Source organism: Lygodium microphyllum, chromosome 2, assembly GCF_053477565.2.
Source record: "Lygodium microphyllum isolate KBCC chromosome 2, Lygodium_microphyllum_v1.1.10, whole genome shotgun sequence".
Classification (NCBI taxonomy): Eukaryota; Viridiplantae; Streptophyta; class Polypodiopsida; order Schizaeales; family Lygodiaceae; genus Lygodium; species Lygodium microphyllum.
Window position 1 is genome coordinate 33918797 of NC_141136.1, and position 26554 is coordinate 33945350.

Sequence of the window (26554 nt, forward strand, 5' to 3'; positions counted from 1 at the left end):
TGTCCAAAAAAATAATCTAACTGGCCAATAATTAAATTGGCTAGGCATCTTCCACTCCCGAGTCTCTCTATGCCATCTTTGACCATCAAATCGGCGTTAGGTACCATTAAACGCCACATCTCTAATGTCACCAACTGACACTTATGGCCAAATGAATGACTTAGGAAAACAATTGACACCCGATAACACCAAGTACCTGTGCAACATACTATTTTGTCTTGATTTTGTGTCATGAAGTTTAAGGGAATTGGGGTGGTATCATCGTCTAGTGTTTCAATGCTAAAGAGTCCTAATAGCATAGATGGCACAATCATTTTGTTAGTGGAAGCTTTCTATGTAGGGCAATCAACATATAAGTGTGTGATACCACATTTGGGGCATCTCAAATCGTCTTTAGCCTTGTTGGCTTGCTCTTTTTTGGTATATTGTAATGATGAAGTATGTCCTAGATGACCACATGTTCAACAAATGAGTGGCTCTTGGCCTTGGCTTCCTCCTAGACCACTTATAGCAACTTTTGCCTTTGACATCCCGTGATTTTCTCGAATTCCAGGCTCGTAAATTTACTCTAACCCCAATTGCATCTCACATTACTCATAAATTAATGACAAGTTTATGTATTGGAAATCTTAAGGCCAGCCTCTTGTGCAACCGAAAGTGGCTCAATTCATCATGATTAGCATGGTCTCATACTTTTTACCCTTACTTCCCTAGATCAAGAAGTCTATCTTAGAATTGGTCCAGCCCATCTGCTTTATGTTGTGGAAAAACAAAGGGAATCATTTGGGCCATGTGTGGATATCATGGCAACATGTTACTACTCCAAAACGGTTAGGGAGAGCAACTTTGTTGGGTGTCACTCTCCATATAATATCTTTGAGAATGACACTTTTACAAGCCCTTCGTGTACAAAGTCATCCCTAAACTAAATTATGAGAAGACTAGTATCTCACATGGTCACACAATTACCCATGTTTCTTGGTGGCATGTGCTAAACTCCACCTAGCCTCTTAAACTTTAACAATCCCTTCTCCTTACTCATTTGTTTGGGTTTTGGTAGGAGATTCTCCACTTCACTATTTGGCATCCTCCTAATCTCCGAAAGGAGGTGAATTCATTACAGGTCGAAGTGCTAGCTACTTCTAGGTTGCTCGGCCTCACAAAGACTTGCAGCAAAACAATTTAATTGTATGGCTAGATTGGGGTTGAAGACAGTACACGATGTTGTTATTCCTCGGCAGCCCCGCCTTTATTCTTTCTATCACATTCGCCAGTATATTCATGTGCCTAGAGGCTATAGCCAAATTCAACAGTATACTCCATTGCCTACTTTACAGTCTTCTTCACCTTGGTAGGATTGGATGCTAGTGAACCCAAATGATTTCCACAACAGATCAACTGATCATAACTACCATAAGATGGTAGAGGATAAGAAATGGATCACTGAGACAGCCAATAAGCTTTAGCATGTTCGGGACAGCGGAGGGAAGCGGCAGAACACATTTCTTCAGCTATGGAAGTCCAAGATTCCTTATCAAGAGAAAGTTTTCATATGGAGGTTGCTTATTGGGAGTCTTCCCACTAGGCATGTGTTGTGTGCTCACAAGATCTCTCGTAGCCGCTACATCTTTTGCACTACATTCAACGAGACCCCAATTCATCTTTTCGTCTACTAACTTGTTTGTGAGAGATTTAGATCTTTGTTTCCTATGTGCGGACCACGGTGACTTGGCAATGGCCCATCTATTCTTGGGTCACGGGAAAGATGCCTTCTTTGTCTGCCTTGCTGCCATATCATTCTGCCTCATCCATTTTCTCATATGGAGAACTCTCTGGCACATTTGGTACACCTATAATGCTTTCATTTTTTTTTCAACCTCGGGTATCCATGGTCATGTGGTCTCTGCTCGAGGATTATTGTTATGGCAGATCTCTTCTATGGTTTCGGTGGACCTTGTCCTCCCTGATGTAACTACTTTGGCTGCATATTGTTCACTTCACTCCTATTGTGCTGGCTGCATGATATTTGTGTGCTGTATTTTGACTTTTGGTAGCCTTTTGGCTTGATTAGGGATTGTTGGGATCTTGGCTGGCGAGATCCATGCACACATGTGCACGCATGCATGCATGTGTGCATGCAAAAGGTATAAAGAGCATTCTGGAAGTTAAGAGCTGCAAGTATTGCCATTATTTAAGAAACTCAACTATGCATGTGAATTCTCACATGGTTGGTTCTTTTCTTATCAGCACCACGTAGTGTTAACAGGATGCCCTGGTATTATCTATTTTCAAAGCAAATAGGAAATAATCTGAATGTTTGGAGAGCCAAGTATTGAATGTTGTAAGAATACAAGCAAAATATTCAAAAAATTAACATGTATGTTTTCTTTTTTTCAGAGAAGAGAGAAGAATTGTATTAATAAGACTCCTTGGGACAAACTATCCCAAGGCAAAATGCACAATGCAAAATATAAAATACAAACAATATACTCAAAAACTAATGTGTATGTTGCAAGCGATTGACAAGCATGCACTCCATTATTTTCTTCACGAATAATTTATCTATTGATACCCATGGCTGCAGACTAAGAGTTTCCATGCAATGCCTTTGAAAAACGTTGGGACTGCTTAAAGTTTCCAGCTTTAAGTTACAGCCAATTTCCCTTCTCTCAATAAGCTGCAGCATCCTGGTCTCCACATTTGGGCTAGATCCTCGTTGAACCTTAGCTATCTCTACACTCTGCTCTGCTTCAATCTGTAACCAAATGCAAATGTGGAATAAGAAACTGACGTTGATACAGAGCACACGCAATTGGGCACAAGTAGTTATATATAACATTTCAGGACAAACACCAGGTTTAAAAGAAAGAAAATGCTCATTTAGATGGCTGTAATTAGCTTTTATCTGTACAGGACTTTTGCTGCCCGAAGAACTAGGAAAGGTGTCGGTGATAAATATGAGAAGTGATACAGATAGTATCTACTGGAGACGTGCAGATGATCACCACTTGTGGGACAGGATACACAACACATCACATCATTCTATGAAGCAGCACACAGCTATTATTGTTGCTTCAATATGTAGACCATTCTGGTTTAGCATTTCTGTGCCAGGTGCTGCAGAAAACAAGCCCATTCTGACTGAGCATTGTACTGTCCCCCACAAATACCCCTGCCCCTGCCCCTGCGCCCCCCCCCCCCCCAACCAAAACACCCAAGCCACCCAAAAAGAAAAAAAGAAAAGCAACAGTGTTTCATAGCCCAGAGAGCCACACTAGTTTCAATATTTATCATGTTCTATACTAGCTGCTTTTAACAAATTGGATAAAAATTTCCATATATGAAGAAGAAGGGATTAGTAACTGAGAGGCAACCTTGCAGACCAGATTTCAACTCACCAATTTTCACAAAATCACTAATCTAAGCTTCAGTAACAAGGAAACATTGAAATATAAGATTATGCATTTCTTTGGCAAAGATTAGAGGCTGTTGGCATTACACGATTACAATTTTTAAACCTCCACCAACTGGGAGGAGGGCATGTCCACAATGAAGCGCACATCCAATACCAACATTGACATGGGCCAGTCAGGAGGGTCAAGAGGCAGAGGAGGATATATTGCTGCTTTGTACATTTCCACAAGGCATTATGCCTGTGCTGTGGCCTGGAGAGTTTGCCTGGTGACACAAAGTCATCAAACATAGTCCAAAGCAAGGTCAATGTGAAGCAACGCTGCCCCCTCGCACCCACACTGTTTGGACTAAAGATTGATGAGATTACCAATAGAACCTCAAGAAAAGACCAAAGTTGTGATCTTTATACTTCAACTAGTTGGGTTGCCACCTTAGCACCATAGTTAAATCTACTAGGGCAACATAGTGGAGGGAATATCCTTCTATGTTTACCTTGGGCAGCTACCTCTCAGTTCTCCATGAGGGCTGAAAATGCTGCAGTCGTGCCTAGATCCAATTCCACACACCAAGGATAAAGCTATGGCTTCTTGAGACTTTAGTCACCCTAGACTTGGTGTATGAAGCGACTTTCAAGGGACCTCAATGGACAGCAGAGGAAGGAGCAAAATAAAATCAAATGGTTAAATAACACGTATAAGGTAGTTTTCTTCATAAACAATGAGTTACAACTTACACATTTATACTATGCAAATCCTTTCGTGTCAACAAATGATGTCTTTTTTGGGGGGTACACATATCAATAAGGATGGTATGCTATATACATTGCGTGCAAAAACCCTTCAAAAAAGCAAGGAAAATCAATTTTAATCAGTCGATTCACTCAAGACATTTCACTTTTAAGTGAAATGTTTCAAGCATTTCACGTGTTTCATGTTTCAACACCAATGACACGTGTTTCATGGTTACCTTAGGAAGGAGAGAGCACTAGTTATTATGATAACTAAGATCTTACATAGCAAATATCACAAGGACGTGAAAATTTATTGCTTTGCTTAGCATTTGATTAAAAGTTAATCAAATGTGCAAACATGACTTGCGCTGGTGAGATGCGCATTAATTATTTCATAGTATGGGACCCAAGACCCCAAAATATCAGCTGGAGCCAAAGGCAAAAGTTGCAATAAGTTATGTCTTACAAGTACTAGGTAGTTCCGAGTGTTAGATTTTGGCCTAGACCAATTTATTGGCCACTAATGCTAGTGGTGGCATCAGAGATTAGGCATTAATTAATTAATTAATGTTGGTCTAAGGGCTAATAATTGCTAAAGGATACTTGGAAGACTGCTGCCCACAAAGATCCCATGCATGCTGAATTCAATATCTTCATTCGAGAAAAAGAAATCATTCATGGGCTGAAGGGCTTGTGGGGTATGAGCTCTCAGGGTTAGAGGTGGTTTAGCTTGAAGAATCCATGACTACCCCAAACTGTTCCAAACAATCCAAGCGTTGGCCACCTTGTGGGTTGAATCCCGGGAGCAAGAGCATCAAGGAGGAGGAGGTCAGTGTACTGATTCAGGACCTGGAATGGCAGAGGGAAGTAGGGAAGGAAGGCTGGGGCAGAGGGTGGAGGCAGGAGGAGCAGGGAATAGTAGTGCAAAATGCGCTGCAATTTGCAGGCTGTTCCCTCGGGTCTCTCCTAGCCTGTGACCCTTCTCAAGGGTATGGCTTGTGGTCAGTGGCAAGTGGGGAAGGCTCATGGGGCTTCAATTTTGCCCTCCCATGGGTGCTCCAGGGAAAAAGAGAAGTTCTCTCTGCTGTATGGCTATGGCAGCTTGCCTGGGAGGAGAGAGAAAGGGGGCTGGAGCAAAAAAGTAACTAAGGTTTGCCCTCTTCCAACTCTTGGGACCCTAAACTTGGCCTAGAACCCTTAAAATTTGCATGAAACGAAGTGACGACCTGCTATTTTAATTGTTTTATCTCTAGATATGTCTGAGTCTCCAGCCGTAGCTCCTGGTTGCTCCAAAACGTTGAAGTTAACTGTAGTCCTTCTTGCTGTACTTGTACCTGTAAGCTGAGTAACTAGGGATTTGAGAAGGAAGAAAAGGGGAAAGGAGAAAAGGACCAAAGACTGAAGCTTTGATACCACTTGTAATGAAAGACGCTGAGAGAAGAGAGAATAAAAGCTGAGGAGAGAGAAAGAGAGCAAGAAGAAGAAGGAAGAAGACTAGAAGAAGAGAGAGAAAGAGAGAAGGGAGGAGGAAGCCATGGAAGCTGGAGATGAAGGTGAAGAGTCTGATCTTGATAATAACTGGTTGCCCTAATCTGGGGCTCTTACACCTTAAATACCCCGGTCAATGTGATGGGGTATCTAAACCCTAGTCGGCGTGTATCCTGCTTCTTCTTTTGCTAAAGACGTGAAATATATTAAATGCAAATATGAAAAGTTTGTACAATTGGAGAACATGTCAACACTTAACCATTTAGAGACAAAAAGTCATGGCCACGTAGCATTTGATAAGTCTTTTATACAACATGGGGCTACTCTATTTGTATGAGGCGAGCGAGTCTGGGTGGTCGGGTGACTGAGACTGTGCTGGTAAGGGGCTCCTGTGAGGCTGGGCGGGGAAAATGTCGGCCAGGACCTGAATGGTGTAGTCCCTGGCCACAATTATTTCCAGAAGCTTTTAAACAGTGCGTCAAATTCCTGCTTGTCTCGAGCTGCCCTCTCCTCTTTTGAGCACCTGGTGCCCAAGCGCTTGGTGGGAGCCTACACGGTTGGTGTTGCCTCACCCCATGTGCTCCCCTCCCTTGAGTTCTCGTCCTCTTGGCTTGGGGGGTTTTCGGCCTGCGTCCTAGGTGGTGTCATTTGGGGCCTCTTTTCGGCGTGTACCTCTTTAGAGTAGGCACGTAGCATTCTAGTGGGGATACTAGTGCCTTATGCTCTTTCCGACGGCGGAGATCTTCCTTGCATGCCAACACATGAAGGGATTATACAATGGGTTATCAAGCTTATATGATGAGGAGGGGAGAGATGAGGCATACAGTGTTTGTTGTAGAGGGATGGCCCCCATGATGATGTTCATTTTGCCTCCAGCCATTAGTAGATCTTGGCTTATGCTAAGTTGTATGGACTGGTTGTCATGGAGTGGGGCAAGGCTCATCCTCGGAAGGATAGATCGGAAAGGGGGAATGGTGTATAAAGGGATGGTACCCCGTCTACACCATCACAGATGTTGCTCATGGCTTCACTCTCTCCGAGGAGGAAGACTAGTTTCAAGGTTCCATCGTTGAGATACCATCAAATCCCTTGACTTGATGGGCCCGAGGCACCAAATTGGAGGTCAAAAGCTTTGCTTGAGTGCTCTTTACTACTAAAATTGTATTCAATAGAGCACTACAACAAGAATGTCTTCAAATAGTGAGATGGGATTAAGGATGATGCCTCTCAATCTGAAAAACTCACAAAGTGTTGGGGAAAATGGAGTGCATGATCTTGGATAAGGCACGTAGCATGGGCAACAAGCTAATAATGTTGGTTTAGACCAAAATGTGGGTCCTTCTAGGCCTTTAGAAGCTGATGATCTGCAAGAGGGAGACAAGTTTGATAACTAGTTTAAAGATTAACTAAGGATGGCAGCTGAAATGCTTGTGCAATTGGCAAAAGATCCTTGGTTTATGTGCTTTTTGAACCCCTTAAGGAGAGGGCAACAAAGGCAAGAAAAGAAAATCGTCTTCAAGAGCTTCGGGACTGCAAGATGCACCGACGGAAAGGCCAATACAACAGCATGATGTTCTGCATGTGGATAGTGAGCATAAGCAAATGATGCCAGTGAGAGAATTGATGCATATTCAAGGCCAACTTGGAGGTGACAATCCCATGCTTTTTGAACAAACAATGCATGCAATGATGGAGTAGCCATGATACTTTGGTAATGGTACTAGTTTCCATGCAATGGTGGGTCACGCATCACATACAAGAATGTATGGCACACCCTTATGGTATACAGTAAAACCAATCCGTGGTGTGCAAGGCCCAATGTCTTCGAGTAAGGTTGGTGATATGCATAGCCCATACAGCAATGTTGGCATGATACCGGGGCACAAAGTTGCAAGTTTGGCAATGCATATATACAACCCATTGTGTTTGGGACTCCTAGTATTAGTGTTGGTCATGCAAATGCTCCATATAGTGCTGGTCATGAGGAAAAATACAACTAGTAATGCATGCAATGTATGGGAAAATATATCTTGGTATGGCTGGTAGCATGTAAATTCCCATTCGCGTCACATTGCGATGATCCAAAGTATAATGCATTTGGTGCTCCTAGCATGTCAAGTATACATGAGGGGCTAGTCATCTAGATATGAGGTTTCATGCTAGTTAAGATAGAATTGCAACAATGCGAAAGTTCCAAGGATCTATGCACTCCAAAGAGAAAAAGGCCTATAACCTAGTGGAGGTTTCACGGCAAGTAAAGTTAGAGGTAAAGTTTCCATGCACTTCTTGGTGAAGTGTCAAAATTGTTTTGTCTATAAACGGATACAATGGATGGAGAAGGGTGACCTAGGATATTATCCTCACTAATGCACTTTAGCTTGATGGGATACATGGTTTGTACCTAGGCTCTAAAACTGTACATTTGCAAGATTGCTAGCATGGATGGGATACATGGAATGTACACTTGGATGTGATGTACATTTGCAAGGCATATATGGGATATATGGATGGTATGTAGTGTACATTTATAGATAATGCAAGAGAAGTACAATTCCATAAGTTACATGTGGTTTGTAGATAATGTATGCTTTACATGAGTATTAGTTAAAACATCATCGCAACGAGGCATTGCTTGTGCTTAGTTTATGCATTACTTTCCCTTGGTAGTCAGAACAGTATTGGATTTTGGCATGTGGATGCATCCCTTACGGTTCTAACAACGGTTATGATTCATGTGTGTGGATTATAACCAATTTAAGTGACCAAAATTTCACATGTAAAGATCATAAGCATGGTTTCACAATAGCTGCACATGTTGTTTTTTCCTATGATCCCAGCATGTATTTCTAGCAGTGGCAACGAATGCTTTGGCACAAGTGTAATTGAGAACGATTATAAGGATTTCAAGGGGATGGTCTATCACAAGGAAGTGAAATTTTATTGCTTTGCTTGGCATTTGATTAAAAGTTTCTCAATTGTGACTTGCACAAGTTAGGTGCATATTAATTATTTCACAGTGTGGGACCTAGAACCCCAAAATATCAGTTGATGCCAAAGGCAAAAGTTGCAAATGTGACATGCATAGGTGAGATGTATAATAATTTTTTTACAGTATGGAACCCAGGACCCCAAAATATCAGTTGATCAAATATGCAAATGTGACTTACACAAGTGAGGTCCATATTAATTATTTCATAGTATGGGACCTAGAACCCCGAAATATCAATTGATGCCAAAGACAAAGTTGCAATAAGTTATGTTTGATAGGTACCGGATGGTATCCGATGTTAAATTTTAGTCTAGACCAATTTATTGGCCACTAATATCAATGGGGTGACATTAGAGATTAGGCATTAATTAATTCATGAATGCCGATCTAAGGGTTAATAACTGCTCAGGGATACTTGGAAAATGAATTGGCCTAGCTAATTTAATTATTTGCTAGTTCTTTTTAACTAGAATAATTAATTGGACAATGCTGAAAAATGAGCCTCGCAAAACTTTCCCATGCAAGTGAGAAAAACGTTTTTAAGGATTGGTGGAAGTCTATTCCAACCGTTGTGAGAGAAAAGATGGTTGTTAGAGAGTAAGGAGATGCTGCTGATATCAACCGCCAAGGACCAATCCTATACCACGTAGCAACAGCCTTTCTCATGGTCCTCAACTGTAGGTAATACCTTCCATGGTTGTTTGAGCAAGGTAAACAGCAATTTTCTAGCCTTTCTCACAATGAAGCTCTAAAATTTCTCTCTCTACAACATTCTCTCTTATCTTACAACCCTCTCTCCACTTATCTCAGCAAAATCGAGCCATTTGAGTCATCAGAGGTAGAGATATGGAAAAATCTCTACTATAAACCCTAATTTACAACCAAATTTAGGGTTTGCAACTACCTCGAGATATGTGCTCAAAATTCAAAGCCTAGAACTTGAGGGATCAATCCTACAACAGGTGACAACAGTTTGGAGCCCTCCAAGTGCAGGTGACAGCAACCCAAGTTCCTTCTCGTGTGGGCGACAACATACAGGAGGAGTCAACAACTTTTCTAGTGCTCCTAAGCTATAGATAACAACTTCCATGGCTGTCTGAGCAAGGCAACAGCAATATTTTAGCCTAAAATTTCACTCTCTACAACATTCTCCATCTCTCAAGTTATCTCAGCAAAATCCAGTCATTTGAGTCATCAGAGATAGATATATTGGAAAATCTCTATAGTGAAGTCTAATTTACAACAGAAATTAGAGCTTGACAACCACCTCGAGATGTGTGCTCATAATTGAGGACCTAGGACTTGAATTCCAACATCTGAAATTGAAAAATTTCAAGGAGATTCTGATGCCAAAAGGCATATTCCACGGTGGATTCCGTGAGGTTTTGTAGTGGATTTAGTAAAATTATATTTATTGCCGGGGCTGGTACACAAGGTGGATTCTTTGTGTGAAAAGTCGATGGGGACGCCTGTCCTTTTTGGACATCTCGTTACTTTAATGTGCAAGTGGGTGATTCCATAGCGGGTGATTCCACAAAATACATATTTAAATTCATGGACGTTTATGAGTTTAGAGTGCGCACTCGTAATAAATTAAGGTTCGGATTGAGTTCTAACCTATTTATTTATTTTGTAGCTGAAGACTGCTAGGTATTCACTTTTGTCGATTTAATTTTATTAATTTCTAACAATTGTGAATGCTTCAGTTGATGTGTAGAGCAGATGGCGGTGGTACTGGGAAGCACTGGGCGATAGCGTATATTCAAGTTATTTAGAAGAAATTATCATTTTTGATGGGCACGCATCTTAGACGTGGCGCCAATATTTATTTTGACGCGCTTATTTATTAAAGCGCTTGACATATATTTATTATTTTGTATGCGTATGGGCGCACAATTTAAATATTTGTTATTGGACATTGTATCTGGCACAGCCCGACTCTTTGGGCGCCCAACCACTTTATTCTTTACTTGGATAAAAGCAAACACAAAAGCTAAAGCGTGCTAATTGTAAATTTGGGCTATTTTTTAGCTTGGAGATGAATAATATATTAAATACATGCTTTATGGAACGCTCACATAAGACATGGGGAGAGATTGTACCCAATTAGTCTTCTTGCTTCATTGCGCACCAGTGGAATCAGAGCGAAGCTGAGATCGAGGACTTCCAATCGCTTACCATCTCGCGCGAAGGCAAAGCTCCTGGACGATCGAGCTCTACAGTCACTCTCACAGCAATCCGTCGATATCAGCGTATTCCTGGCGGTGAAGAATCCCCTGCTACGAATTTAGATTGCGAAGGACCAGCCTCTACAGACGGAGGACCACCCGGGAAGTTCCAATTGTTAAGTCTCTTCTTTCTCAAAGATTTGCAATTTGATTAGTGATAAAGCTTAACTTAAGCTTTGAAAAAACAGCTTATTCCTTGAAAATTCATGACGTTGCAACGGCAGAACGTACTGTTGTTCGACAGCGCCGTCCAACCTATATTAACATCCTGGTCAATTCGACGTTGACTAAAAACGTTTGTTTTTTAAAAAACCAAGAGCTTTAAGCTTAAATCTTATTAAGCTCTAAAGGCTAAATTTCCAAGGTTTAAAACCTTTCCTATAGCGGGAGTTCATACACAGCAACTCCTGAACAAGTTTTCGACTTCCATGTAAGCCCCCATATGCACCTGCGGTCTAACAGAGTTCAGTTTCAACACACAGATTGCTATACGCAGTCTACACGGATGACATATCCTTTTGGAAGAAGGCCGACATCAATTCCCATAACCGTGAAAAAGAAAGATCATCAAAAGCCACTTTTTTAATAATAAAAAAACAAGCCTTGTAACCCCGAATTTAAGCTACGCTCATCCCGCTAACAGGATTTCGAGTGTGTGAGGTTGTTTGAAATTTTGCAGGATGACCGATCAAAATATGGAAGATTTTATGGCTGAAGGCAACTTACCGGAACCAACAATGGAGCAAAAACTGAACCTAATTATGATGCAGCTTCAAGAGGAACGAAGAGTACGTCAAACCTTGCAAGCTCAGTTGGCCAGTCTGCAACGATCTATTGCCGATCAAGATGGACCGCAATCTGAAGATATTATACGACGTACGATCAATGCGACACTTAAAGCGCAATCTATTCGAAAAGAAACAAAGATAAGTAAAAGAAATTTCAAATTTCGTACTTTCAATGGATCACACGATGAAAAGACTGTACTTGCTTTTATCAATTAGTTTGATTATTATTTCCATGAAGAGCAGTATGCTGAGAAAGACAAAATTAAGTGTGTCACTAATCATTTAGTGGACAGAGCATCCCTATGGTGGACTGTTGTCCGCAAAAGCATTGATTGTCCTGCTACTTAGGAGACTTTCCAAAAGAAATTTTTGCAGAATTTTCTTCCACCCCAATTCCGCGAAAAAGCAATCAAACAGTGGAATCTTCTCCAACAAAGAGATCGCGAGCCTATTTTCCAATATACTGAGCGTTTTTGGAATACTTCATCATAACTACGAATGCTCAAAGATGTACCTGAGGCAATTCATAAGCGAAATTTTATGTCTGGATTACTTGGTCACTTCTATGCGGAAGTGAATATGTTTAAGCCAACGACTCTCAAAGATGCGATTTCCTTGGCCCATGATGCTGAAGACAAGATTCGCGGACGAGAGAAGCGACCACAACAATTTTCAAACAATGGTAACTTCGGTACAAAACAATTTAATTCTAATTTTCGAAGATTCAATCAAAACCGTTTTCTTCCATCTTCATTCCGTAAATCTTAAACACGACCCGCTTTACCATCAAACACAAATCCAAATCCTAAGCCATCTTTTCAATCAAATTCCAACATTCCTAAACTTTCCACTATTACCAATAATGTGTCTAAAGCCAAATCCATAGTCTGCTGCAAATGCCATCAACCAGGACATCTAGCGGCGAATTGTCAATCCAAAAAGCCAACTGTTCATATCAACTATTTGGGAGCGACTGAATATGAAGACCATGAAGAAATGTCAAATTTCACGGAAGACGATGACGATAACGGTACTACTTCAAATACTTTACCAAGTATACCAAATCCCCATTCTTTATTAACGATGAAATGTTTTGTGCATGGTAAAGAAAAGACTATTTTACATTATGATGGGAGTACACACGACTTTATTTCTATAAATTTGGTCAAAGAATTGAAATTACATACTGTTTCTACTCATTATCGCATCAAGGTTGCATTCTTAGACACTAGATACAATGGAACACAACAAGTACATGACTTAGAAATTAAAATTGGTGATTATGTTGAACGTAGGAATTTTCTAGTTATGCCTTTGCAATCTAGTGACATTATTCTAGGCATGCCTTTGCGTCATCAGTATAATCTCGATATAGATTATTCTACGCATTCAATGAAGATTCATTCTCATAGAAAACCAATCACATTGCATAGTATATACACTTTTGATAATTTTCCATTGCTTAGTCATACATAGGCTAAACGAGCATTAAGAAAAGGTAGCAAATCTTATTTAATCTGGGTAAATGAAATTGAAGTTAAGGAAAAAAAGATGCATCCTAGGCACATACAATCTCTTTCACAATTTAAAGACTGTTTTACTACTGACTTACCACCTGATTTACCACCCACACGTCCTGAAGATCATAAAATAGACCTAATTCCAGGTTCTCAACCACCATGTAAAGCACCTTATAGACATAATCAAATTGAATAGAAAGAAATTCTAACTCAAGTTGAAGAATTATTAACCCAAGGACTCATTAGACCCAATAGTTCTCCATTTGCTGCACCTGTTCTATTAGTTAAAAAGAAAAACAATACTTATAGAATGTGCATTGATTATCGTACCCTAAATAAAATCACTGTCAAAAATAGATATCCCATTCCTAGGGTAAATGATCTTATGGATAAACTAAAAGGGGCTGCAATATTTAGCAAAATAGATCTTAAATCTGGATATCATTAAGTACGACTGGACCCATCTGACATTTTCAAAACTGCATTTAGAACTCAATTTGGACATTATGAATTCCTAGTTATGCCCTTCAGATTAACTGATGCACCAGCTACATTCAGTCGTATGATGAATCGCATCTTTTTAGAGCATCAACATTGTGTCATTGTTTTCTTTGATGACATATTGGTTTTTAGCAAGAATGAAAATGAACATTATGAGCATTTATCTTTGGTTTTCAAATTACTGAAAGAGAATCAATTATATGCTAATCCTGAAAAGAGTGAATTTTTCCAAACACAAATTGAATACTTAGAACATATTGTTTCATCTGAAGGTATTAAAGTTGATCCTAAAAAGATAGAAGCAATTTTGAATTGGCTGATATCTAAAAATGTGCATGAATTAGGTTTTGCTAGCTTTTACAGAAAATTTGTGAGAAATTTTTTATTGCTTGCATTACCTTTGACAAAGTTATTAAAGAAAGGTATTGTGTATCATTGATCCGACAATCAGCAAAAGTCCTTTAATTTACTGAAACATGCTTTAACTCGTGCTCCTGTATTACAACTTCCTAATTTTACTAGACCATTTTTCCTAGTAGTCACTAATGCTAGTAGATCTGGATTAAAAGCTGTCCTTATGTAAGACTCTCATCCCATAGCTTACTCCAGCTGTAAGTTTAAACCCTCTGAACTCAAGTACTCTACTTATGATAAGGAATTACTAGCTATAGTACAAACTCTACGTCAATGGAAACACTATTTAATGGGATCTGAATTCATAATCAAAACTGACCAACAAAGTATTAAACATCTCCTTAGTCGATCACAAATATTTGACCAACACATTAAATGGGCTGCTTTTATTCAAAGTTTTCATCCACTTATACAATATCAACCCGGAAAAGAACATGTTATTGCCAATGCCTTAAATAGAATACCCACTATTCATAATATCTCTGTGATATCTTTTGATTCTCTTCTTCCTATGAAAGATACCTATGGCCAAGACTCTAGTTTTCGAGCTTCTTGAAATAAATTAATTACCAATAACTGAATTCCAATTGATTCATTGTCTTACGCTGATGGATTTATGTTTTATGAGAAAAGGTTATGTGTAACTGTTCTATTTAGATCCTTTGTGTTGCACGAAATTCATTGCCTTCCATATCAAGGCCATAGAGGTATTATTTCTACTTTACGTACTTTGATTGAAGATTTTTATTGGCCACAGATGGAATCTGATGTTTCTAACTTTGTATCTGAGTGTTTAATTTGTCAAAGAATTAAGCGACACCATGGTAAGCAGTATGGTTTGTTAATGCCTTTATCAATCCCAAAAAGACCATGGGAGTGTCAGAAGTGGTGCAGCAATGGAAGCGTAAAGAATATGCTGAAATAAATGCTGAAACACAAGACAGAAGAAAGAAAGAATGAACACAGTAGACAGATGAGAACTCAGATGTATGCTCGGGAAATGGAATCCATATCGCACACGAGACAGCAGCATACAACGGTGAGTCACTTGCTGCGTGGGCTCCTCAGCACCGGCTCCTCTCTCCCAGAAGGATCTCCACTGATGGCTGAAGTACCGAAGACTGTGGAAGAGGAGCCCAATAAATAGCCACAAAAGTGGGGAGCATAAAATGCAGGTCGGCCAGCATTTAATGCTGGTCGGCCAGCAACAAATGCTAAAAATACATCATAAATGGCCACAAAAATGTGCCATAAAATACTGCATAAAATGCTACATAAAATGCCCAGCCTCTGCACACAGACTCACACCATGAGCTGACTAATATCTGCTAACACCCTCTCTCAGATCATGTGTGATCGGATACAATGAAATAGTACAATGATGGAGAATCATAAACTACACAACAAATAAACACCAGAAGGACCATGGATGTCCAAGCGGTGAGTGGCCAGCCCACCACCAAGATGCCTCGGAGAGTATCTAATGTCGATGTGGATCGTACCAACAACACCTGAAAATAGAGAAGAATCATAGCAGCTCTCTGTGTAATGTCACCTATGTCACTCAGGACATACAAAGCCAATCTGCCAAACATGTCTCTGAACATGTGACCATGGATTCCCCGCCTTTGGCCAAACCACCAAAGTGTCCCCTCATGTGAGCTCCAGACGAAAGCCTCTCGCTCTCTGTCAAGAAGAACAGCTCATCATGAACCCAGAAATCAACTCCAGTCTCTAGGATTTCACTGCCAGATACCGTCGATGCGTCAGGGACATCCCTCTCTGGATCCTGTGCACCTGTATCACTATATAGATGAGGCACTGCAGCCCCACCAACACCCGCTCACACTCCCTCTCTGGCACAAGAGAGTCGTGAGGGATGACCTCATCACCACCACTAGAAAGCAGCCGAGGAAGGGGCCACCAAGCCCTTCCCGCGATCCGAAGAAGAGAATCCCTTCCGCGCCTTGGACTTCTCCTTGGTCGGAGGATCGGAGTCGGAGTCTGATGAAGGAGAGGACTCATCGGTAGAGTCAGCATCCCGCTTCGTCTTCTGCTCCTTCTTCCTGGAAGCCGCTAACTTCTTGCAGTCCTTCCGCAAATGTCCCTTCTTGCCACAGTGGTAACACTGGGCCTTCGACTTCTTCTTCCCGTCACCCCTCTCTGAAGCTACATAAGCCTCACCTCCATAATGTGCCGGAAGCCGCCCCTGTAATCTCAAGGATGCCTCATGCTCAAGAAGCATCGAGGTCATATGTGTAAAACTGACAGGAGTCGATGATGTCTGCGCCCGCAAAGCATTGGCCACTCCATCAAACTCCGGGGGGAGCTTGTAGAGGACCGTCCCGACAAGATGCACCTCGGGAAGAGCAGATTGCATGTGCCGAAGCTGGTCCTGTACCTGCGTAACACGAAGAAGAAAAGACTGAATAGTATCTTTCGGCTCAAACTTCATCTGCTGGAGCTGGCCATAAAGTGTGACGGCCCGCATGGTGGAAGGTGCCTCGTACATCTGCTGCAACTTCTGCCATACTTCAGGAGATGTCCTACAGGAGGTAACCGCCGGTAAGACCGCTTTAGAAATACACCGAAGCAACGCCGAGTAAGCACGGGCATCGTCCGAGTCCCATGTGAGCACCGCTTCCTCATGGTTGTCCTCATCAAAGTCTTCAGGAAGAGGAAAAGGACGGAGAGGTCGAGCAAGAGCTCCACAGACGATGTACCATAGCCGCTTCTGCACAAACCAAGCTTTCATGACAGCACTCCATGTGAGATAATCAGGTCCATGTAACTTATCTTCACTTGAGGTGCACGGAGGGGCCATCTGGAGGAGGTAGAAAAGAGAAGTAGAAGAAAAGAAGGTCGTTTGGAGAGTGAGCACAGCCAAAACGCAACCAAAAACACCAAAAATAGTGAGTTCACATGCAATATAACCCAAAGGCTGACCAAAATAAGCCAAAAGCTGCTGCACAAAGTGAAAAAATCAGTCAAAAACTGCCAAAAACAGCAAAAACGGCCTGAATAATCAGAAAAACAGGCAAAAATAATGCTGTAAACAGCAAAACACAGGCTGCAAACTGAAGAAACAGGGTCTAAAGACTGTTGCCAGCAGGTTGATGAAGGAAACACGGGCAGCAAAGAGTGGAACAGCAGTAAACGCAAATCTGTCCAGAAAAACGCAAAACGCAAATGCTGAAACACTGTCGCCAGCAGCAAATCAGAAGTCGCCAGCAGGAAGGACAGCTGGCTGATCAGCAAGAAGGGTGTAAATCCTGAAATCAGCAAGAAAACACAGCACAAAGAGGTTGCAGCCGGAGCTCTGATACCATGTCAGAAGTGGTGCAGCAATGGAAGCGTAAAGAATATGCTGAAATAAATGCTGAAACACAAGACAGAAGAAAGAAAGAATGAACACAGTAGACAGATGAGAACTCAGATGTATGCTCGGGAAATGGAATCCATATCGCACACGAGACAGCAGCATACAACGGTGAGTCACTGGCTGCGTGGGCTCCTCAGCACCGGCTCCTCTCTCCCAGAAGGATCTCCACTGATGGCTGAAGTACCGAAGACTGTGGAGGAGGAGCCCAATAAATAGCCACAAAAGTGGGGAGCATAAAATGCAGGTCGGCCAGCAACAAAATGCTAAAAATACATCATAAATGGCCACAAAAATGTGCCATAAAATACTGCATAAAATGCTACATAAAATGCCCAGCCTCTGCACACAGACTCACACCATGAGCTGACTAATATCTGCTAACAGGGAGCATATTTCAATGGATTTTATTATTGGTCTGCCTAACACTCAAGCTAATCACGATATGATATGGACTATTGTAGATCGATTTAGCAAACAGACATATTTCATTCCATGCAAGAAAACATTAACTGCATCTCAAGCTGCTCAATTGTTTCTGAAAATTGTTTTCACTAACCATGGTTTACCAAAAGTTATTATTTCTGATCGAGATTTTAGATTCTGCAATAATTTTTAAACTACTTTGTTTGCTAACTTAGGAACAAAAATTAATTTTTCATCTGTATTTCATCCTGAAACAAATGAACAAACAGAAGCTACAAACAGTACAATCTTAGATATTTTTGTTAGCAGTCATGTTTGTCATGCCTTGTCATCTCCTGCCTGTGAGTCTGAGTCAGACGAGGACATTAGGAGCTCTCACATGTCTGTCATGTGTTATGATGGGGGAGGCTAGTCACTCTCGATTGCCTGTCTTAGGTTGTGTATTTCTTTTTGGCCTCTTTTAGTGGGCAGCCACTGGCTGCCCGGCCACTTTTTGGTCACTGTTGTGGGGCGCCCATTTTAGGGTTTTAGGGTTTGCGCCCATTTTAGGGTTTGCGCCCATTTTAGGGTTAGGGTTAGGGTTTGTCCGTTGCCTATTTATTGGCAGCCCCCCTCCCCACTTAATCACTTGTCTTCTTGCAGATTCCGACACTCCTTCTCCCCCGTGGTGGTGCTGCCATCATCATCAGCCTGATCTGGTGCCCTCACTGACGCTGTGGGCTGCGTGCAGGGACTGATCAGTCCATTTCAGTGTATTCAGCATTCATTTCAGTCAGTGCAGATTTTCTTCCTTCATTTTCTGCTGTCTCTCTCTCCTCCTCTGTGTTCGTGTTCTTCTTCCGTTGCGCACTCTCACATGGTATCATCGCCAAACTGAGAGCACGGAGGTCTTCATCGACTGGAGAGACACCACACCTATCATCTGTTGCTGCCCCCCTTCTCTCCAACAGCCAGGCGGCCCCTCCCGGTGGTCTATACATTTGCGTTTGCTGCCTCAGCCCCTTCCAGAGGCTGCCACGTCATCAACCAGCCCCTGTCTACTTGCGTTTTCAGCTGGGCGGCCTTCTCTTCAGCTGGGCGACTCCAGTACAGGCTGCGTTTTGCATCCAAGGTGGTCGTTTTCCCTCCTGGTGGCTCATCTCCAGCTGGCGCTTCTCTTCTTGGCTGCGTTTTGGTGCCTGGCAACTTTCCCTCCGGATTTTGTGCCCTATACAGCTGCGTTTTCACCCCCTGGTGATAGGCGACCTGATTTCCTAGAGTTTGGTAGTTCTTCTGGTGGTTGGTGAACCTTCTGGTGGTCATTCTTCGGCATTGGCATAGTTTTCTTTGGTGTTTTGCAGATTTAGAAGATGTCTTATCATCAGTCTACAGGTTTTGATGACTCGGATGATGAGCTTTTGTCTCGACATTCATTTGAACGGAGGCGTGATTTCTATCGCGAGGATCGTCATACGGAGTCTATTCCTCGTTCCCGTCCCCCTTCTATTCATATATCTCGGCGATCCCCTTCCAGTGGGCCGAAGATGCAGCTTTGGTACCCCCTGTACAGGTACCTGTACTTCCTCAGCTGCCCAAAGAGGACCGGTTGGATGGCTCCAACTTTTCCCTATGGTCCTGCAAGGTGGAGTGTATCTTGGACTCCTTCGATCTTTGGGAGCTTGTTTCTGTTCCTATTCCCCGGCCTATGGTGGATCCCGCAGATGGGACATCTATGGATCGCGCAGCCTTATGGGATCGGCTCAATTCTAGAGCCCGATCTTTCCTCTTTCTGAGTTTGCAGGATTCTATCCTTGTTCATATTCACAGGTTGAAGACCGCAACGGACGTGTGGCAGAAGCTAGTGTCTCTCTATCAGCAGAAGATGTTTGCCCACCGGATATCTCTCGAAAAGAAGTTGCGGATGCTCGCTATTGATGATAGTCCTTCCATGAAGGACCACATCAACAGATTACAGGATATGAGGGATGAGCTTGCATCCCTCGGTCGAACGGTATCTTCTGAAGACATGGCTATGATTCTTTTGACTCAGCTGCCATCGCCTCGGTTCGATGTCTTCTACACCAGCCTTCTTACATCAAGGACCCGTGAGAAGCTTCTATGGGAGGAGCTATCCCTGCTTGTCTTGGAGCATGACGAGCGACTCAGAGAGGTCAGTGCTAGTGGATCCGACTCCACTAGAGCCTTTGTTGCACGTTCGGGAGGACAGAAGAAGAAGAAGAAGACGAAGTCAAAGGCTAAGAAGAAGGACAGTTCTTCAGGCTCTGACTCAGATTCAGAGAGACCGAAGTGCCCACACTGTGGGAAAGGGACACATCCCGAGGAGAAATGTTGGAAGAAGTACCCTCACCTTCGTCCGGGAGCGAAGGGTGGATCTACATCGGAGCCTTCTTCTACCTCTACACCAGCTGTTACCCATGAGTCAGTGTTCCTTCATATCCATGCTTTGGAGGAGGATCCTTCTTCCGTGGCTGCAGTGTCTTCTGCGCAGCCTTGGTTAGTGGACAGTGGTGCTTCGAGTCATATGACTCCCTGAGGTGATTTGTTACAGGATCTCCGTCCATCAGAGGGTTCAGTCACTGTTGGTGATATTTTATCGGTGCCTATTAGTGGTGTTGGCACATTGCCTTTGTTTACCAATCGACCTTCGAGCTCCTTTTCACAGGCCCTACGTGTTCCGGATTTGGGCCTTCCCCTCCTCTCAGTTTCTGGCCTTACGAGGCTTGGCACACGAGTGATCTTCACCGAGCATGCCGTTGTTATTGAGGATTCTTTTACAGGAGCTGTCTTATCTACAGGTTGGCAGGAGAGCGGGCTTTACAGGCTCCATTCCCCTTCTTTGATGCAGGGTCCTCCGTGGCAGTCTATTGCTGCACCCGTTCCCGCTTGTGCACCTTCTATTCCACAGGTTCCTTCCCATCCCCCATCTTCTCCTCCGGTGGTTCCCTCGTACCCCCCATCCCTTTCAGAGGGGGACGATCTCGGTGATCCGGCTGTGGATTCCCTGGCCCCTAGTGTTTTAGAGGGGGATTCCCAGGATCGTGAGGAGCTCCTTCAGCGGCAGTCTACTTCGACGGACTTCATCGACATTGGCATTCCTCTTGCCATCCTAGGATCCATTTCTTCTTCGGCCTTCAGCCACATCCAGGATCTGAGAGGGGGTGTTAGCAGTCATGTTTGTCATGCCTTGTCATCTCCTACTTGTGAGCCTCAGTCTGAGTCAGACGAGGACATTAGGAGCTCTGACATGTCTGTCATGTGTTATGATGGGGGAGGCTAGTCACTCTCGATTGGCTGTCTTAGGTTGTGTATTTCTTTTTGGCCTCTTTTAGTGGGCAGCCACTAGCTGCCCAGCCACTTTTTGGTCACTGTTGTGGGGCGCCCATTTTAGGGCACTTTTAGGGTTTGCGCCCATTTTAGGATTTGCGCCCATTTTAGGGTTAGGGTTAGGGTTTGTCCGTTGCCTATTTATTGGCAGCCCTCCTCCCCACTTGATCACTTGTCTTCTTGCAGATTCCGACAATCCTTCTCCCCCGTGGTGGTGCTGCCATCATCATCAGCCTGATCTGGTGCCCTCACTGACGCTGTGGGCTGCGTGCAGGGACTGATCAGTCCATTTCAGTGTATTCAGCATTCATTTCAGTCAGTGCAAATTTTCTTCCTTCATTTTCTGCTGTCTCTCTCTCCTCCTCTGTGTTCGTGTTCTTCTTCCGTTGCGCACTCTCACAATTTTATGTGCATACACAATTTCAAAACCACAAACCTGGGATACACACTTGCATTTACTTCAGTTTGCATACAATAACACACCCCATACAGCTACACGAAAAGCACCTTTTGAAATCATTTATGGATATAGATTGCCTACACCTCTTACTTCATTGTCAAACAAAGTTAAAGCTACTGACAATATTGCCCACATGCATGCTACTATTTTCGATGAAGTTAAAGATATGATTGCGAAAGCCCAGCAATCATATACTAAACAAGCAAACAAGAAAAGAAAAGCTATGACTTTTACAATTGATAATTATATCTGGTTACGAATTGAAAAGCAAATACTACAAAGTGCCGAGAAACACCCTGTTGTAAAGTTAGCTCCTAGATTTTATGGACCTTTCAAAATCATTCACAAAATCAATGATAATGCCTTTAAACTAAAACTACCCCAACACTGGAAAGACCACAACACTTTTCATATTAGTTTGTTACGACCTTTTGAAGGCGAATTACGTGTCCATCCCGTTTATAAAAATCCCTCTTTGTTAGAAGAAGAAACTGAAATCCTTGAACCTGAGACTATTCTAGATACTGACTTTATGACCACTAGAACCGGCCATCGATATTCTAAATATTTGGTGAAATTTAAAAATCATCCTGTTGAAGAGGCCCAATGAATGCACGCTCGTGACCTAAGTGCTTACCCCTCACTGCTTGCTCCACATTGAGCTAATAGCAATTGAGGTAAATTGCTATCCCACACCGGGGGTATGATGCCAGGAGACATATTCTACGGTGAATTCCGTGAGATTTTGTGGTGGATTTCGTAAAATTATATTTATTGCCGGAGCTCGTACACAAGGTGGATTCTTTGTGCGAAAAGTCGATGGGGACGCCTGTCCTTTTCGAACGCGTCATTAATTTAATGTGCAAGTGGGTGATTCCATAGCGGGTGATTTCACAAAATACATATTTAAATTAATGGACGTTTATGAGTTTAGAGTGCACACTCATAATAAATTTAAGCTTAGGACTGAGTTCTAACCTATTTATTTATTTTCTGGCTAAAGACTGCTAGGTATTCACTTTTGTCGATTTAATTTTATTAATTTCTAACAATTGTGAATGCTTCAGTTGATGTGTAGAGCAGATGGCAGTGACGCTAGGGAGCACTAGGCGATAGCGTGTATTCAAGTTATTTAGAAAAATTTATCATTTTTTATGGACGCGCATCTTAGGCGTGGCGCCAATATTTTTTTTGGCGCGCTTATTTATTAAAGCGCTTGACATATATTTATTATTTTATATGCGCATGGGCACACAATTTAAATATTTGTTATTGGACATTGTATCTGGCACAGCCCAACTCTTTGGGCGCCCAACCGCTTTATTTTTTATTTAGACAAAAGCAAACATAAAAGCTAAAGCATGCTAATTGTAAATTTGGGCTATTTTTTAGCTTGGAGATGAATAATATATTAAATACATGCTTTGTGGAGCGCTCACACAAGGCATGGGGAGAGATTGTCCCAATTAGTCTTCTTGCTTCATGTCATGCAAATTTCTCTCTTGGTTTTTGAGCAAAAAGTAGAGTTCTTTATTCTTGGGGACCTTCCGACGCTCACTACGTACACATACAGCATCCGATTTGCCAGCCCATATTAGATTTAGGGCTTAATTTGTCTTTCAAGGAGCAAAGTGAAGGCCAATCCCCGAGCAAACCAAGGGGCAAATTGGTTTGAAGGCTTGCTGGTTAATTTTAACAGCAAGAGGCATTTGGATTAGCAGAAGAGATTGGTGAATCTCAGTTTTACTCTATCCATTTACAATAAAAGATAAAGAATACTGAAGGAGACACCAATTTGGGATCAACAGGCTATCCATTGTCCAAGATTAAATTTACTAGAGTGAACATTTTTCAATTTATGTGAATGTTATGCTTGCAATAATTGTTGATTAATCACATCATTATTACCCTCTCCGAGGAGGAAGGTTGGTTTCAGCAAATCATCAGTACCACATTAGATCATATGAGCAAAGCTAGTTATTGCCCCATGGTAGTAAGGCTCTCTTCCAAGAGTCATGTACATCCATAGACTACAAGAGATTGACTCACAATAGGTACCCTTATTGGCACTAAGCTCCTCAGCAGCTTGCTGCAAGAGGAGACACAAGATGCTGATTTACACAGCCTAGAGCATGGTTGAGGCACCATGGGCTCTAGATAGATGCACTGCCACCATTACAATATTGTCTAGATGCACCTACCATGTGACTCCACCATGCTGAGTCTAAGTCATTAGGATGAAAATCACTAGGATGGAGAATCAAGAGGACATTGGAGGCTGAGATCTAGGAACTTGAACCCTCCGGTTGCAGGACATCCAATAAGGTTGGTCAATTAGAGCTCCAAGGCACAAGACCACTGACCTTAGGCTTTATTCTTCACCAAGATAGTAGCTCAACTTAGTACAGTACTGTGGAGGCATGAACTCCAAAATCTGTCTTTGGTTTCATGGATTGACACCATGGACCTGTGAGGGGATGTTCAAAGTAGGGACTCCTAGGCATGTCCAATTGTGAGGCGCCCCAAAGTTGGGCAGAGATTGAAGTGCCCAAGAGTCTTTTGGGCTTGAGGACTATTTCATTAGTCGTCCATGTGTTTCACAGGTCATCTAGGCCTGATCAAGTTTAGGCTTGGAGCTTTGGTCCAACTAACTACATTGAGGCACCTCTCATACTAGGTATCTCTTAATGCTCGTTCCACAGTTGCTCACATAAATTCCTGCACACATGCACATGTGAGTGGTGGGTGAGTGCATGGGTACACGTGTGCATGCAGACACACAAGCACACGTGTGTGTGTGTGTGTGTGTGTGTGTGTGTGCGTGCGTGCGTGCGTGTGTGTGTCTCCCTCTACCCCCGCCCCCCTCCCGCCAATGAGAGCTTTGTCAGGAAGCAAGAGTCAAAGGAGCATTACATCTAAACATGTCCAGTATACTATGAGATCAGACTCCAGAGGGAAATATCATTGGTTGTTTAGAGAGGGTTTTGGCCTACTTAGACGAGTGATTGAATAAACCTGATCAGCAATGCCTTGATTTTTTCCTCATGGAGCTATAAAGACGCTGAGAGAGGCTATTCCATGTGCAGGGCCATAGCTCTCAACCAAGATCATCGGCTTCTTCAGGCCTATGAGCTCGCCATGCTCCCTCATATATCATCCACTTCACAATAGGAACTCACAGTACAGACAGCCTCAAATATCAGGGCAGCCAGGAGACCTAGACCATGTGGACACACACTAGTGCATACCCTGTAACGCATAGATTGATCAGATCTTTGCAACACATTGAAGAAGAGTGGAGAGGTAGCAGAGACTCTAGCAAGGTGTAGTAGATATGGGAAGCCCTTCTACTCCTTGCCCAATTAATGATACATACAACCCATCATACCCACTGGATGGAGCTAACGAGAGATTACTCATTACCCATCATGATTGTAGCTTCAAGGATGCAGTTGACTAGACTTAGTTTCTCTTCAGTTTTTACATGATGCTGGAGATAGATTGCTGTTGTCTATTGATCTGACTCATAGGCCAACTTTTGCCTCTAGTAAACTCTGCCTCTTGTGCTTGCCATGTGGCCTTCCAACACTCTTAAAGACTCCATGGCCCTTACAGCCAATCCATATTTTTCACATGCCCTTACAATCACTCAACATTTTCCATATGGCCTTTGCAACCATTCCATATTTTTCACAGCAAACAAGCTAGAGATAATTCATCATCTATGGCATAGTAGTCTGGAACACATCCTAAATGTTAGATGCAAATAGGTGATTGAGCATCAAAAACTCCTCTGGCAAAGAGCCTCTTAGATATTTGGCTTGATATCATTCACTCCTTCAAAGGCTACTATAAGAAACTTGAGCGAGATTCAAAGAAGATGTGGCCGAGGATTTTGCCATATATACCCTTCTCCCTCCCCCACCAAAAAAGCCACTAGCGACCCCACAAAAGAAAGAAATAATTGGAGAAATCTGGCTGCCCTCTCACCATTTTTCCTTTTTGAAGTCCAATGACTTTTTTGACTAACAGAAGAATTTCTTTCTCCTAATAAAAGGTTGGCCTATGAATCAAAATCTTGCAACATGGGAAAAAAACATAGGCAAAATGTAAGACTGATTAGAATCACAAAGAGAGCTAAAATGTGTGTGATAATGCAAAGTAACAAATTGTGTCATTGGAATAAGCTACTGAAATCTGGTGAGGCTTGCCGGTGTTTAAAATTGAGCAATCTAGGGTATGGTGTGAACCCGGCCTACTGCATCAATATCAATCATGTATCCAAGATTAGCCAATGTCAGCACCACTGAGCTGAACCAAACCACATTGGAGATGCCAAAAACCATACCACGCTCTGATGCACTGCAAAGATGGAAAAGAGTGTCCGCCACGAGTTGATGTAGATGACAAAAACTTATTCTGGCTAGAAGGGTAAGAAGAGATTGGTCTCTTGTGGTTGCTAGGACAGCCTTTTGCAGGTTCTGGCATCCCCACTTCCTACTGCCATGGTATACTATACAACAAAGTATAAATAACATTGACAGGGATAGACAGTACTAAACCTCACCTGTCTCTGTCGTTGTGTATTTCTGGAAGACACAGGAAAATATCTGTTTCTCTCAGCATCAAAGTAAAACCCTGGAAGATCTGGTCACCAGAACAGAGCACTTTTAGCATCATCAAATAGCATATAATCTGAGATACTCAAAAGAAGAAATCCTCAGAATGACAAAAACAGGTGCATTCAAAAAGAAGAATGAAGAAGACTTCATAACCCATAACTCCTCAACAATCACTCTTCAATTTTTTAGTTCTAACTTATGCAAGGAGATAAGAAAGCTTGCAATAATTGGCCATTTTTGACTCACTCACTATACCATATTGACACAGATT

The 26554-nt window shown here is 42.3% G+C and overlaps 1 protein-coding gene across 5 annotated transcripts in view; it reads right to left on the reverse strand.

The window, feature by feature from the left end:
• The window catches only part of LOC148039587 (Transducin/WD40 repeat-like superfamily protein), a 174787-nt gene that overhangs the window by 115946 nt on the left and 32287 nt on the right, over positions 1-26554 (reverse strand). For all 5 annotated transcript variants that reach the window (XR_015693007.1, XM_087692058.1, XM_087692055.1 and 2 more), the window contains 2 exons: positions 26229-26308; positions 2573-2755 (listed from right to left, as the gene is read on the reverse strand). Coding sequence is in view for 4 of the 5 variants with exons in the window: in XM_087692058.1 (XP_087548184.1) it covers positions 2573-2755; positions 26229-26308 (263 nt within the window). In the remaining variant the exon portion in view is untranslated. The remainder of the gene's footprint in view (positions 1-2572; positions 2756-26228; positions 26309-26554) is intronic.